The 14,441-nt window shown below is 37.4% G+C and overlaps 1 protein-coding gene across 1 annotated transcript in view; it reads left to right on the forward strand.

Annotated features, from left to right (window-relative positions):
- Nucleotides 1-14,441, forward strand: part of LARS2 (leucyl-tRNA synthetase 2, mitochondrial) — an 87,287-nt gene that overhangs the window by 67,590 nt on the left and 5,256 nt on the right. Inside the window, exons 16-19 of the mRNA XM_009070463.1 lie at nucleotides 407-576; nucleotides 1,562-1,639; nucleotides 3,806-3,917; nucleotides 13,699-13,826. Coding sequence (XP_009068711.1) covers nucleotides 407-576; nucleotides 1,562-1,639; nucleotides 3,806-3,917; nucleotides 13,699-13,826 — 488 coding nt within the window. The remainder of the gene's footprint in view (nucleotides 1-406; nucleotides 577-1,561; nucleotides 1,640-3,805; nucleotides 3,918-13,698; nucleotides 13,827-14,441) is intronic.

The raw sequence follows: 14,441 nt of genomic DNA on the forward strand, positions 1-14,441 counted from the left end.
ATATATATATATATATATATGTATGTTTGTATTTCTCCATGAATTCAAAAAATGAGAGCACTGAAGTTTTGTTGAGTCATTAAAACACGAGGTGATCTTTCTAACATTGCATAACATTGGGTTATTTTACAGATTTTAGAAAATATTCTTGCTATATATGCTATATTCTTGCTATATATGAGTTTTAAAGCCATTGCATAAAAACATTTTGGTTTTATCTTACTGATTTTTTCCAACCCAGCATTACTTGTAAAGGCATTTTTAATGGCATCGATATCTTTCATTGAAAATATAGATTTTAAAAAAAATGTTTAGTGTTCTGTGTCCTTTCTGCTGGTTTTTTTTTAAGTTTTGGATTTCTTAATCGTGACTGAAATCTGTTTCTGAAATCTTTCATTAATCTCAGCTGATGCGATACCAGGCGTTCAGAGATGGCAGACACGCATCTGGGCACTTGTCACCAAACTCATCGAAGCCAGGGCTTCAGGAACCATGCCCAATCCTGAGCTTCTGAGTAAGAAAGAGAAGGCTGAAGCCAGAAAGATCTGGGAGCACAAGAATCTGGTGATTTCTGAGGTGAAAAGAAACACATAGTTTGTAAATGGCTAAATAAGTTGCTGCTTATGCTAAAACCACATGTTTGACTTACAGAGTCAAAAGCTTTTTCCCCAGATGAGTACCTCATGTTTAAGTGAATTATTCTCTGTATAAATAATTTTATTTACCTATAAATTCTGTGGGACATAACTTATTTAAAGGATATGTGCCTCTCTTAAGGGATGAAATGTTATGGCATTAAAATGTTATCAGTCTGGGATTTGAGTAAGTCCATTTCCAGTAGCAAAACTGTAGATGAGTTCTGTAGGTTATCCCTCACAAAAGCTTTTGGTCTGTTTGCTTCATACCTCATTATCATGCCTGCTGTTTCATCTAGAATGAAAAAAGTTGGTGAAAATATATTAGTGTATCCTAAAAAACAAGTACTGAATTGATTGTTCATCTCTTCTTATGTGTTGTCTCCTGCCGTGATTAGTGTCAATTATCCAAGATGCAGAAGGAGATATAAATACCTGCAAAATTGACTTAAAATATTTTTCTATGGATGAAAACTTTTGCCAATTTAAACCCTGTTGTGAGGGACCTTCCAGGTCTTTTAACAGACTTTAGAATTACAGTCTTGCAATCTATGAACAAGCTTTCACCAGAAGAAATGGATTTACAAGAATGAAGGCCTCTTGTAGGGGCAAAGGGAGGATATTTTATTAGAGGAGATAAAGGGTGATATCTAATGCACAGTTCCCATTGGCATTGACTGAAGCTTTTAAAACCCTGAAATGCAGGGGAAGCTGATCGGCTTTATATGACTGTTATGTTCCCATACACAAATGTGATTGCCCATATGATATGTTTGCATGCCAAAGTGATTTGCATGTAAGAGGTAAGATGCACATATTTCACAAATTGAAATTTATTAGCAATAATTCTTTTTCATTTAAACCCCCAATATTCTGTGTTTGAGAATTTTAAGTAATTAGTAACAGAGCTTTTCTTCTGATACAAGGTAACCGAATACTTCACGACAGATCATTTGTTCAATGCAGCTATTTCCCGATTGATGAGCCTCACTAATATACTCCATGTAAGTACATTATATTAATGAAGGTATTTTTCTCTCAGACCCTGTTCCTGTCAGTCTTTATACAAAGCAGGAGCTGCCTGAACTATAGGTCCATCTTTCTGTAAGTCATTTACTGTCATAAACATTGCTATTAAGTCAAGAGCCTCACTGAATTGTTCAGTTCAAAAGCAGCACATTCTAGTATCACATGGCTTTGCAGGAGGAGTTATATCCCCTGCATTCTGATGATCTTTCAGTCCTCAAAGGCAGCTTACACTGCTGAACTGTCTGCTAGTAATAGAGTTTGCAAATTCCTCTTTTGCAAGCAAATGTCAAAATAACTCAAAGTCTTTAGCATTTTTTATTTAGATTATGTTGTTTATCTGCCAGTAGTGATAGATGAAGTATAATAAACTACTATCATTTTTTTTTTACTAGTCTTAGATCTGTCTGAACAATCCTTCAGGCATATAATGGTAACCTGCTTAGACCAGAAATGAAATATAATTTTGAAAGTTTCAGCAACTGTATTTAAATACCATTTTATACCTTATGGTTTCCAAGGAGATTATTGGCAAAATCAAGGAACTTAACAAAAAGTTAAGTAGGTTGTGGACAAGCACTGTACCAAGATAACTTAAGTCTGGGATACTGTGTGGTGCTGGGAAGGTGACACACAGTTCTTTATCTCCAGCTCAGTGATTCATAGGCATTTTGGGCTTGTGGATGGTGGAGTGAATGTTAAAAAATAAATAAATAAAAGTCAGTGTCCTACAGACAGCCAGAAGTTTGAACATTGACATATTTCTGGACCAAAAAAGTGAGTGCAGTATCTTTGAAGAACAAGTTTCTGTATAGAATGTTGATGCTTCCTCTTTTGCTCCCAGTTGAAAGGAAGAAGTGAGGAGGTGGGTGAGGATTAAGTATAGAAAGCAGAGAGTTGTTACTAAAACTTACTCAAATACAGAATGCACTGACCTTGTTAATATCAGAGATAAGAAGATTCCGTCTAACAAGAATTGTGGCTGTGTCATACCAATCACTGGTTTTGGACAGTTTTCTAGTAGATGGAAGTGGGTGTTCATCACACCCACCACATGATTCTCATAAACTGGCATGTACTGATGTTTTTCTGAGCTGTTTCAGTAGAGGAGTGGATTACAAAATAAATGCAGCAGCTGAATTTACCATGGGATGTAATTTCTCACACAGGCAAAGAAAGTAAAAGTTCATCCTACTACTTTTAGAGCTGTATCTTTTCTATTAAGGTACAATAAATAGAGAAATGTAGGTTCACATTTTGTCAGTACCTTTTGCAAGAAATTGAATGTTTTTCTGTACTAGAGAAGCTGAACACTTTACTAAAACAATCAGAACATCAAACTGAAAAACTGTGGTTTTCATTCCCAAAGCTTCCTTCAGCACTAAAACCTCACTCTGTCACTAAATCAGCTTTGCTTAAGCCACTCTATGATCCTATACAACTGAACCTTATCCCAACAAAACCCATGCTGCCTTCAGCACAGTTTGACTGTCTTATACAATTACTTCACCTCTTCTCAGATAGCTCTGGTTTTATCCAATATTGCACTTCCTGGAAGTGCCAGCACTCGAAATGATTTTGAGAGCTGCTGTTGTCCACATGAACCTGTGTTCAGACTCCTGTGCTAGGGCAGATCCCCAAGGGTCTTCATCAGCCACTTTAGGATTAGTTTCTACATGTTAGAGAGCACTCTGTGGCCAAGAGTTGTGATTTTAATTCTCCAGAACTCTTCATAAATTTCCAGTTTATTGTGAAATGACACTGTCCTAAGCACAGGCATTGAAGGCGGTGCCAGGGGAAGTTTTGACATTAGGAAGAATTTCATCTCGGTGTGCCAGGGGAAGTTCAGGTTTGACATTAGGAAGAATTTCATCTCGGAAGGGGTGATCAGGCACTGGAAAGGGTTGCCCAGGGAGGTCAGGGAGTCACCATCCCTAGAGGTGTTTAAGGAAAGACTGGACATGGCTGGTTGATATGGTGGTGTTAGGTCATAGGTTGGACTTAGTGATCTCAAACGTCTTTTCCAACCTTAGTGTTTATGGCATTCTGTGATTTTAGGTTTTATTACTGCATTTTCTTCTTCTTTAAACTACTTTCCCTCACCTCAGAATGCTAACATTTTGTTTTCTTGTCTTTTCACTTAGCAAGCTTCTCGGCCTCTTGTTCTCCACAGCACGGAATTTGAAGATGCTTTGGCTTCACTCTGCGTTATGGTTGCACCTATGGCACCGCACATTGCATCAGAGATGTGGAAAGGTATTTATAGAAAGAGACTTTATATTGATGTTCCAGGAAAAAAGACAAAAAGTTTGTAAAAATGTCTTTAACTTACTACACATCACTTATCCCTGAATTCTTCATCTAGCTTGTCACCTTCTGTCATAAATCCTAAACAAACTGGAAACTTGTGGCATTTCCAGATCTCTCTCTCCTGCCTTTAGTTTCTTTCTCCTTGCGTACAAAGGTGGATTTCTTTAAAATAAGCAGAGAAAGGGAGAATGAAGTAAAATTCAAGACAGGACTTGCATGAGGAATTCATATGTCAACTGCTAGCTGCTCCTGAATGTGGATGGCATTATTAAGAGCTGAACATCAGGACAGAAACAGCCCTTTTGCAAATAACTGTTTCAGAGTCTTTGGACTACAAATATTTCCCTTTCAGGAATTCAGTCAAAGAGAACCATGTCAGAGGGCTGTATACTGAAAAGACTAAAGGAGTGTTCAGTAAAGAGCCTACTCTTGTAGAATGCTCCAGGGACTGAGGGACATTATGCTGCTAATTAATCTCTTGTGGAGAATGGGAGCAGTAGACAGGATATCTTTTTTAAGGTCTGTCATGGTTGTACAGGTCTGAATACCAAGTGGGCACAGTTGTGTGGTGCTGCTACAGTTAGAGACTCTGAAGTAAGGGACGTGCATGCCAGAGTTCAGCAGTTGCTTTTAAGGTTTGTTGGGAAAAGTCCCAAGATGTATGTGGGAAGATAGGAATATATTCTGCATTATGGCTGGCCACAAATTGCTATGTGGTTTTGGACCTAATGTTAGCTTTTGGATGCTATTTTAATGCTGTTTTATTTTCAACAGTCATCCTAAAACATTATGCATTCAAGTGTTTACAGAGCAGAGCTAATAAACTGATTATATTTCAGTGTTGTGCATGGCCCTGTAATAATGTTAATTGCCAAGGAAAGACTGCTCTTGTTCAAAGCAGTAACAGAGAAGCAGAAACTATGGAAACAAGAAGATATATTAGGGGGAGTAGTTTGTGTATGTTTTCATTTCTAGTGGTTTTGAGATGTCTTAATACAAGCTTAAGTGTTTAGAATAAAGAGTGACATCGGACATGATCCATCTGGAGAAAGCTACTCCTGGTCAATGATATCTTACAATATGAAGTACAAACTAATTAAAATAATACTAAATGAAACTAATTATGATGAGTTTATTTTCTGTATTGATCAAGATGGAGACAGAAGAGAACCAGAATAATTACTTATACACACAGTGACTTCTGAACTTGGGGTTCTAATACATGTTAGGGAATACAGAGTTATCAAATATGGTTGATAAAATGACAAAGAACACTAGGATGTCTTAATTAACAACTTGTCAAATGTGAAGCTTAATCCTTTAACATTTTGAATGTTAGATAAGGAAGTCTTTTCTTGCTACTAAAGTCACTGGAGAATGAGAATGATGAACATGGTTCTCCCTCTGAAGTAAGAATGAAAAGGAAGCATATAAAAATTTAAAGTGTATTGTCCTCAGCCTATGTCTCCATTTAAACATAAAATTTTACTTGGGTGGTCCAAAGACTGTGTATTGTAATTCAGTGCAGCAATCATGAAGAAACATTGTGTGGTGATTATTGCCTGAAGAATTTTATTACTGAACTTGAAAATCTCAATCTCTTTTATCATGGTGATCATTACATTATACCAAAGTTATAAAACAATTTTATCAGGAGAACATATGTACATTTAACTACTGCATTGTGGTAATGTGTATTATTTTGATATCACCACCATCTAGCAATTCTGTCCTGGGACTGGGATTTCTGGTGAAAAATGCCCAACTACAGTCTAAAGAAAGATTGTCCAAGTTCATGTTTTGAATTGCACCCTATTTCTACCTACTCCTATTGCTCTTCTGATGTAACAATTTCTTAAACTTTATTATGTATAGGTGATGATGCTTTCTTGTTTTAAATAACTTCAGTATGAAAATTAAGCTTTCTAAATACTCTGTTTAGTTTTCTTTGTGTTTTAGTTCTCCATACACAGAGTAAGTCTCTCCTTTTGTATGTTGGCTTTGCATCGAAATGTAGGGATGATGCTGCTTCCTCTCATAAATTAGTCAGGAAAAGGAGTTTGTATATTGTTAGCCCTATAAATAGCACCCATAGGAGTGGACCCCCACTCTATGATGGAAGCCTGTATAATTGTAATGCCAATAACAAACAACACATAAGCAATCTATTTATAACTAAATACTGACTTTTCATTCTAAAATGACTCAGACACGGTCTTTACATTATTTTTTTGGTTTAGTGATTAAAACAAGGAGCATTCTTCATTCTGTGGGGGACAATGAAGCTGAGAAATTTGGAAGCCCTTTAGTTAATGTCAACCAGATAATTTTGCAGTTGAGTAGGAATTCTGTTAGGAACAGTGGCATGTGTTAACTTTGAACCATGTTACACTTTCTTGTGTGTTTAAGCTTTTTTTTTTGAAGAAGAAAAATTATTTTCCTTTCTTATTAGTGTTTCTCATTAAAAAGTGTTGAGTACATAGTGAGATAAGCTAAATACTGATTTACTACAGTCTTAAAAGAGAAGAAAAGAGCATTCTCAATAATTTTCACTGTTTGCATTGTACTTCACAGGATGAATACTTTTACTGCTGCATTGTAATCTCTCCTTTTATTCTTTTCTGATCACTGATCATGGTCAAGAAACATTTAAGAAAAAAATACAATAGAATTTAAAACTAAAAGTGAAATAATGACAACCTACAATAAGACCCTGACTTAATGTATTTTATGGTATTAAGTTCATTCTGCAAAGATTTGAAGATGGTTAAACCACACATCTATGGAACTTTCTGGCTAAGCACATGGAATGAGACTGTGTGGGGGTAATAAAATTACTTTTGACAACTGGAATCTCTTCTGCAGGTGCAAATAGTAATCCTTCAGTTTATATGACAGGTGTTCTGGAAGTTGAAAGAAGTCAACCAATGTTTTTCCTTTCCTAGTTCTGGAATAAAAAGCAAGGCAGAAGATGCTATCATCTATAAATATTCAAATCTTAAAGGATCTGATGTCAAAATATCTGATACTTTTAGTTTTATTCAGCTATTACATAAAATATTTTCCTTTTGCTCAAAAAATAATGTTTAACTGCAAAATATGGTATGATAAATTATAAGTATCTAATGCATTTTCTTAAATATTTGCAGTCTGAATGCATTTATACTTAAATAGAAAAAGTGCTTTTTTGCATTTTAATTTATTTCCATTTCAATCTAAAAGCTACTTGACACCACTCAAAATAAAATGTTTGAAAAAGTAAATCAGTGTTTTCTAATGCAACAGCTTAAAAAAATTAGAACTTGGCTTAATGTATAAAAAAGTATGTAGGTATCCTCTTTGTTAGCAAAAACACTCTTTACAGCTGGATTTTACTGTAAATCAGTCTTAATGATTAGTAACTAATGAAAATATTAGGAAAATTACAAAGATTATTTTAGAGTGCTAATTAAAAATGCTTTGCTTGGCATTTTAAGTAACAACTAGCATCAGTGATAGAAATAAATTTGATTGTAATAATACTATCCTGCTTTGCAAGAATTGCATCAGAATTCATGTGAAATTTTAGCCTTTTAGTCTACTGTGTTTTCCTTGTTAGCTTGTTGATAAATTTTCCAAAGGCAAAACTGCAGTTTGATATCCCAAGGATCCTTCTGACATCATGTGCAACTCTTAAGTATAATTCAAGTAGAACTAGATTCAAGGTACAGCAATTTTGGTTCTTCCACAGCTGAAGAATTATTCACCCATGGGGTTTAGTTCCTGTGTGACCATCTTGTCTTCATGCATCAAGTAGAAACAAAGAGTTTGGTTTCTGAGAGCAAGTTGAAGAGCTCACTTCAGTATTGGCAGTAAATATTTCCAGTTTGAATGAAGGAAGGAAAAGCTGCTCAAATGCTGTTCTATAAGTGCCTCACCTTTCAGCAGCTGAACAATAGCAACCCAGTGCTTTGGTGTTTTGTGTGTGAAGGAGTTCTTTTGCCTGCTTAGAGGAGGAACAGTTTTTGGTATTTTGATGTGTCAACCTAATGGTCCTAATCGTGCAGTGGATACACTGGTTTATCGCTTAATAACATAAAACGCAACTGTAGCCCCTCAGTGTAGGAAGAGTTCATCCGGCTGATATCTTGGCAGTTTATGAACACTAACAGGATGAGGAAATCAGTTTCCTTCCTGAAACCTTGTATCTGAGGAATATACAGACACCATTTGAGACTTTTATTTTTTTTAGTTTGTTTGTAGTAGTACAGGATTTTGCTGTCCGGACAAGGATATGAAACTGCTTACTGTGAGTTGTTAAATTTTTATTAGAGATGGCACATGAAAGATGTATACACTGATGATAAACACATCTTGAGATATATTGAAATGAAACATAATTACTGGAATTTGTAATGGTGCAATTGTATTAGCAAGATTTTAACGGTCACTACAATAGCTCTTTTGCAAGAATTTCTTTGTCTGAATTTAGTCCTTGCTCAAGGAGGCTTCTGTAAAGTATAGAGCTCAGTAGAAGCTAATTGATGTTGCAGATTTTAATTGAAAATCTGATTGCAGAAATCCTTCACAAATCCAAGAAGAAACATGATTTGGAATGTAAAATTTTTTTTTGTCCAAGAGTAGTAGCCCAAAGTGAAGGATAGTAAATTCGTCAAATGGAAGAAGACAGTTCATTTTCAGAAGGTTAAAAGTATTCACATGGAGTTGAAAGCACATTCTAGAGTTAGAGTAACCCAAGCTTTTCTCAACCTAGTTCTGTACAACTATACCAGTAGTACAACACAGTTTTTCTCAGAGCTGTCTGGAAACAGCTGTTACCATTTCTTTGAGACTTCAGACTATTTCACATATGACTGACAGGCATATTCTTCCTGAGCTGCAAAAAGGTATTTCAGATATGCAACTTGCCTGAGTCTGTCAAATGGGGAGATTCATTAAACAGTAATAAGCATATCAAGAACAAAGTAACGATCTGAGAAAGAGGCTGCAGAGATGAGTAAGATACTGACCCATCACTTGCTCTAACACACTCCTGGTCTGAGCTTTTTTTTAAACTTGTTCTGCTTGTCTGCTAGTGTGGTGGATTTTTATTTAACACAGATTTCTATTGTCTTGATTTAGTTAAATCCAAAAGTTAGCAGCATTTGGATATGCACCTTCATAGTCACCTTATGCTTCCCCCTCTCATCTTACAGTCTTTGTTAGAAAATCCTTAGTCCTAAACTCTGATACCATCATTGTTTTAGATGCTTTCATTAATTTCCTTTTATCACCAGTTTATTGCACGTTAATTTATTATTAAGACTTCCATTTTCCTTCCCTTTTCTGCTTTAACCTCTCTGTGCCAGTGCTTGGCCCATGTCAGCTCTTTCTCACTTTCTTTCATAATCACAACTTTTCCTCTGGCCTACATAATTTTGTATCCAAGTAGCTGCACTATTGCTGGAATTTTATAGGTAATTTTTTTCAGTAGGACTAGAGTTACCTTGCTGTCCTAATGCCTTGCACGATTGCTTCCATGTCTTCCTTCTTTAATCTCTTTAAAGTAAGAAACTGCTCTTCCCTGCCAAATAGCACCTTAGGGGAAGGATTATGCTTATGAAATACTCATGTAATGCAAGTAAAACATTGCCCTGAGCTGAAAAGTTGTTAGACTGGTCCTGTCCCCTTCTTCTTTCAACTCACTCATTTACAGTAATATAGTGCACATTTCACTTGGTGTTTTAACTTGGATTCCAAGAACTCCTGCAATTACTGAAACATAAGCAAGAAATGCATAGAAGGTGGAAATAGGGTAAGGACACTTGAAGCAAATATAGAGGGGTGGCCAGAGCAGGTAGATAGATGTGAGACAAGAAAGGCCAAGGTCAGCCTAGAATTGAATCTGGCCAAGGACTTCAAGGCTGACAAAAAGGGGGGTTTAAAATACATAAATACCAAAAAAAAAAAAAAAATTATAATGTGGGCCCACTAGTTAATGGAGAGGGTACCCTGATAAGCAGTTATCGAATGCCTTCTTTGCATCAGTCTTCATGGATAAGATCAGCCTGCAGGGATCTCTGACCCAAGAGACCAGGGTAAATAAAGGTGGGGAAAAAGATGAAGGAAGAGCAGTGGACATTGTCTACCTTGACTTAGCAAGACCTTCAATACTGTGTCCCACAGCATCCTCATCAGAAAACTTAAAAGTATGGGTTGGACAAGTGAACAGTAAAATGGATTGAGAACTGACTGAGTGGCAGATCCCGAGGAGTTGTGATCAGTGGCACAGAGTCTAGTTGGAGGCCTGTCACTGGTGGTGCCCCTCGGGGTTCTATATTGGGCCCAGTATTATTATCAGTGACTTGGACTAGGGGACAGAGTACCTTCTCAGCAATTTTGCTGATTGACACAAGACTGGGAGGAGTTGCCTATATGTCAGAGTGCTGTGCTGCCCTTCAGAGGGACCTCAACAGGTTAGAGAGATGGGCAGAGCAGAACCAATTGAGATTCAACAAGGGCAAGTGCAGGTCCTGCACCTGGGGAGGAATAACCCCAAGCACCAGTACAGGTTGGGCACTGACCTGCTGGAGAGCAGCTCTGTGGAGAAGGACCTGGGAGTCCTGGTGGGCAACAGGCTGTCCATGAGCCAACAGTGTGTCCTTGTGTCTAAGAAGGCCAATGGAATCCAGGGATGCATTAAGCCTATTGCCAACAGGTCGAGGGAGGTGATCCTGCCTCTTTACTCAACTCTTGTGAAGCCACACCTGGATAATTGTGCCCAGTTCTGTACTCCTCAGTACAAGAGGAACATGGAGCTCCTGGAGTGGGTCCAGCAGAGGGCAACAAAGATGATTAAGGGACTGGAGCACTTCACTTATGAGGAAAGGTTCAGGGAGTTGGGCCTGTTCAGTCTCAAGAAGAAACAACTGAGAGGGGACCTCATTATTGTATTCAAGTATATGAATGGGAAGTACCAAGATGATGAAGCCAGACTATTCTCAGTGATGGAAACCAATACAACAAGAGGTAATGGGTGAAAACTGATGCACAGGAAGTTCCACCTGAATATGAGGAAGAACTTCTTTACTGAGTCACTGAGTGCTAGAACAGGTTGCTCAGGGAGGTCATGGAGTCTCCCTCACTGGATGTATTCAAGAACCATCTGGATGCAATCCTGAGCCATGTGCTCTAGGATGGCCCTGCTCACATAGGGAGGTTGGACCAGATGACCTACTGTGGTCCCTTCCAGCCTAACTGATTCTGTGATTCTAACCTGTGAGTTACTGGTTAGGGAAACCTTGCTCTAGTAGTAGTTTGCTAGTCAGTAAAAGTCCGTTAAAGCAGATCTAATAGCAGGATCAGTGCTTCAGATTGAGCACGAGTATTGTCTTTGATCTGTTCTGTACAGATGGGTACATATAAGTAATCAGGTTACAGTAAGTAAAAATGTATTCAGTTGGCTTTCTGTTCTATATATGCAAGAGAATCTACAGGCATGAAAGCAAAATATATAAAAAATATGGAGCAAAATATGCATTGCTTCATAAAATGCCTTTCACATGGTGCTTTCCAATACAGTAAGACAATAAAATGTTTTTCATGTTTTCACAGGAAAAGTATGGGAAATAGTCATTTTTTAATGTCTCAAGCAAATGGCTTTTGTCTAGTGTCTCAGAATTGAGTGGGAAGGCTGGAGAAGGGTTCTGTCTAGGTCCTCACAAGTGGATCATCACCATTCTGGATCATGGCAATGAAGTTTCTGGTCTAGTGTGTTGAACTTTGAAAATACAAACCAAATTATTGCATTTTCTGTGTTCTACAGCTCACAAAATGTGAATTAAGGCAGGAAGCCAAGCAGGCAACATAACTAAAACCTTCATTTTGGTTTCCTGTCAAACTTTTCTGAAACTAGTTCTGTTGACTTTCATACTTCTGTTTTGGGTGGATGAGCTCATAACTCATTTTGCAGCAATAAAATGAACGAAGAGATTGACTGACAGCATCCACAGGAATTAAGTGACCCTAGTTTTGCTTTTGTAGATAGAACCTTTTATATCCAAAAGGGGTTTTTAAATAGTTTGAAGAACCCACTTCAACCGGAAAATAAGGAGTGGCCAGTGTGCATTCTTCTGCCACAAGGCATGTGATCGGTTGGAAAGAAATGAGCTCATCTGGATGTTCAAAAGCCAAAAAGGAAAGAATCTAACAGCTGTTGTCTTTAAAGACAATGTGCTAATGAATCATCAAGTGAAGATTTTTTTTCTGCTTGAGTTGCTATCTTTTACTCTCTCACTTTCCAAGCTGCTGCTGCAAGGGGAAAAACATGCACGAAACCAGATCCATTGAAGTGCTTTAATCAATTGTTTAGCTCATAAATAGTTGTTGTCCTTAGGAAACGTGCAGGTTTTTGCTTGCCATTAGAAATAGCTCCCATCGGTCAGCCTCACTGCCCCGTTCTGAATCATTCAGCAAACAGCTCAGCTGTGTGTCATTTTACCAAAGGGCTTTGTCTGAAAAAGCACTGACAAAAATGTGATGGATTTTTCTGGAGGAAGTTGCATTCTCTTTATGTCCCTGTTTGCTGTTATTCACTGCACTAGTCTAAACAATCCAGCTAGGTGAATTCATGTATGTACTATGCATGGGTCGGGTTTGTGCTGTGTTTTGAACAGCTTCAGGTACCTCAGTCTCAACAGTGAATCTTGTGTTGATGGGTTTTCTTTAAGCTTTTGCTGGAGTTCCCTAAACCAGATGAGATTTTGCATACATTTTGCAGTCCTGAATCAAGCACGTGCTTCTAAAAAGTATTAGTCTGTGTTCTTATTCATACACAGGGAATGTTTTTAATTTAAAAATCCCCTGGCTTTGTGAGAATCAGTAGAGCAATAATCATCAATATTGATCATATTTGGCAGCCCCTTGTTAAGTGAAATCTTTTGATTTTGTTGTACAGCTGGAGTAAACAGCAACATAAATCCCACTCAGGAGCTTTTATTCAGTTAAAGAATGCAGCTTCAGAATGTCTTGCATCCTTTTCTCCTATTACTTAAACAAGTCAGGAATGAATCATCTTGGGAAAGGCATAGCGTATTTAATAGAAGGAGATCACTTGCACTCATTTTAGGTATTTTTAAAAACAAAATCAAGGGATAGAGTGTTTGAGAACGTACATATTGTAAGAAGGAGAGCAAGCTGTGCAAGGTACTCTCATGTAACACCTTTTAATTTGTGAGAAACACTCCACAACATTTAGAAAATCTTGCAAGTAGCTTTACTTGCTGATTTAGAAACTACCCAGCATAGAGCAGGTGGTAAAATAATAAGCCATAATTGTTTATTGTTCTGAGTTGTTAGTAAAATTTTTATCAAATTGGTGGCATTACTGAAAAAACATGAAGTATTATGACTGATTTCTAGAAGTAGAGGTCAGTTTGTGTTGCAATACTACAGTTTAAAAGAATAAACAGGGGTCTTCTGTGCTTTTGGTGAGGTTATGGAGTGTTAATTCAAATCTACAATGTGCCCACGTTGTTCATGTTAATGTCCCTACACATGGTGTTAAACAAATGCTTCGAAGATGTACATTGTTCTGTTTGTAATGTGTTGTATGCTAATCTAAACAGTGTTATTTTCTCCTGCAGCACTTGCTTTTAAAGTCAGCTTAATCCTGATCTTATTTGTCAAACAAATTCCAGAGAGCCAATGTTCTTTACAATACAACTAAATGTTTGGTTTTATTTTCCAGGTTTGGCACATGTGCAGAATAAACTTTGTCCTCAGCATCACTGGGATGTTGATGTACTGCATCAGTCCTGGCCCAAAGTAGACCCAGAATACCTTCAGCCTTCAGATGTTGTGGAGATGTCTGTACTGGTAACAGCATTTTGATTTATTATCAGTAGTGGCTAACAGATGTGTTAGGAGCTCAGAGTATGACAGAATTTCTACCCTCGTGGAAGTCAATTCCCTTTTTAGGTGGCTCAGTAAAAGGTTAGAATAGACACTGCAATTCCCATTGTGCTGAGTAGTTAGAAAGGTTTCCTAAATGAACAAAGGAAGTCTGTTAGGGAGATGACCTGAATATAAATCTTTGAGTGACTGCTTATTAGTACTTGTGGAGATTTGACCAATGAACGCTGTGGGCAAGGAGGATACAGTCAAAACTATGATCAAAATACAGGTCCTTCCAGACTTTTTTGCCTGACAGTGCATTTATGAACTCGGCCCTGTGGCGAAAATATATAATAAGGTGACATTTCTTGTGGTACCTGTAGTGCTATGGTTGCCTATTAGTACCTATCATAAGCTGGGTTAAGTTGCTGTGATTTTTGCCAAGTGATGTTTCCCATCTGCCTTGGGCTGAATTTATGGCATGTTTCAGGAGAGCATATTTGAAGGAATGAGGCTGAGGAAAAACAGGTATCTTTGGTGATGTTATAACTGCATTCCAATTTCTCTTTGAGCTTAACACCTTTGTGGTCTAGGGAA

This window comes from Acanthisitta chloris, unplaced genomic scaffold (assembly GCF_000695815.1).
Source record: "Acanthisitta chloris isolate BGI_N310 unplaced genomic scaffold, ASM69581v1 scaffold5532, whole genome shotgun sequence".
In the NCBI taxonomy this organism is placed as follows: domain Eukaryota; kingdom Metazoa; phylum Chordata; class Aves; order Passeriformes; family Acanthisittidae; genus Acanthisitta; species Acanthisitta chloris.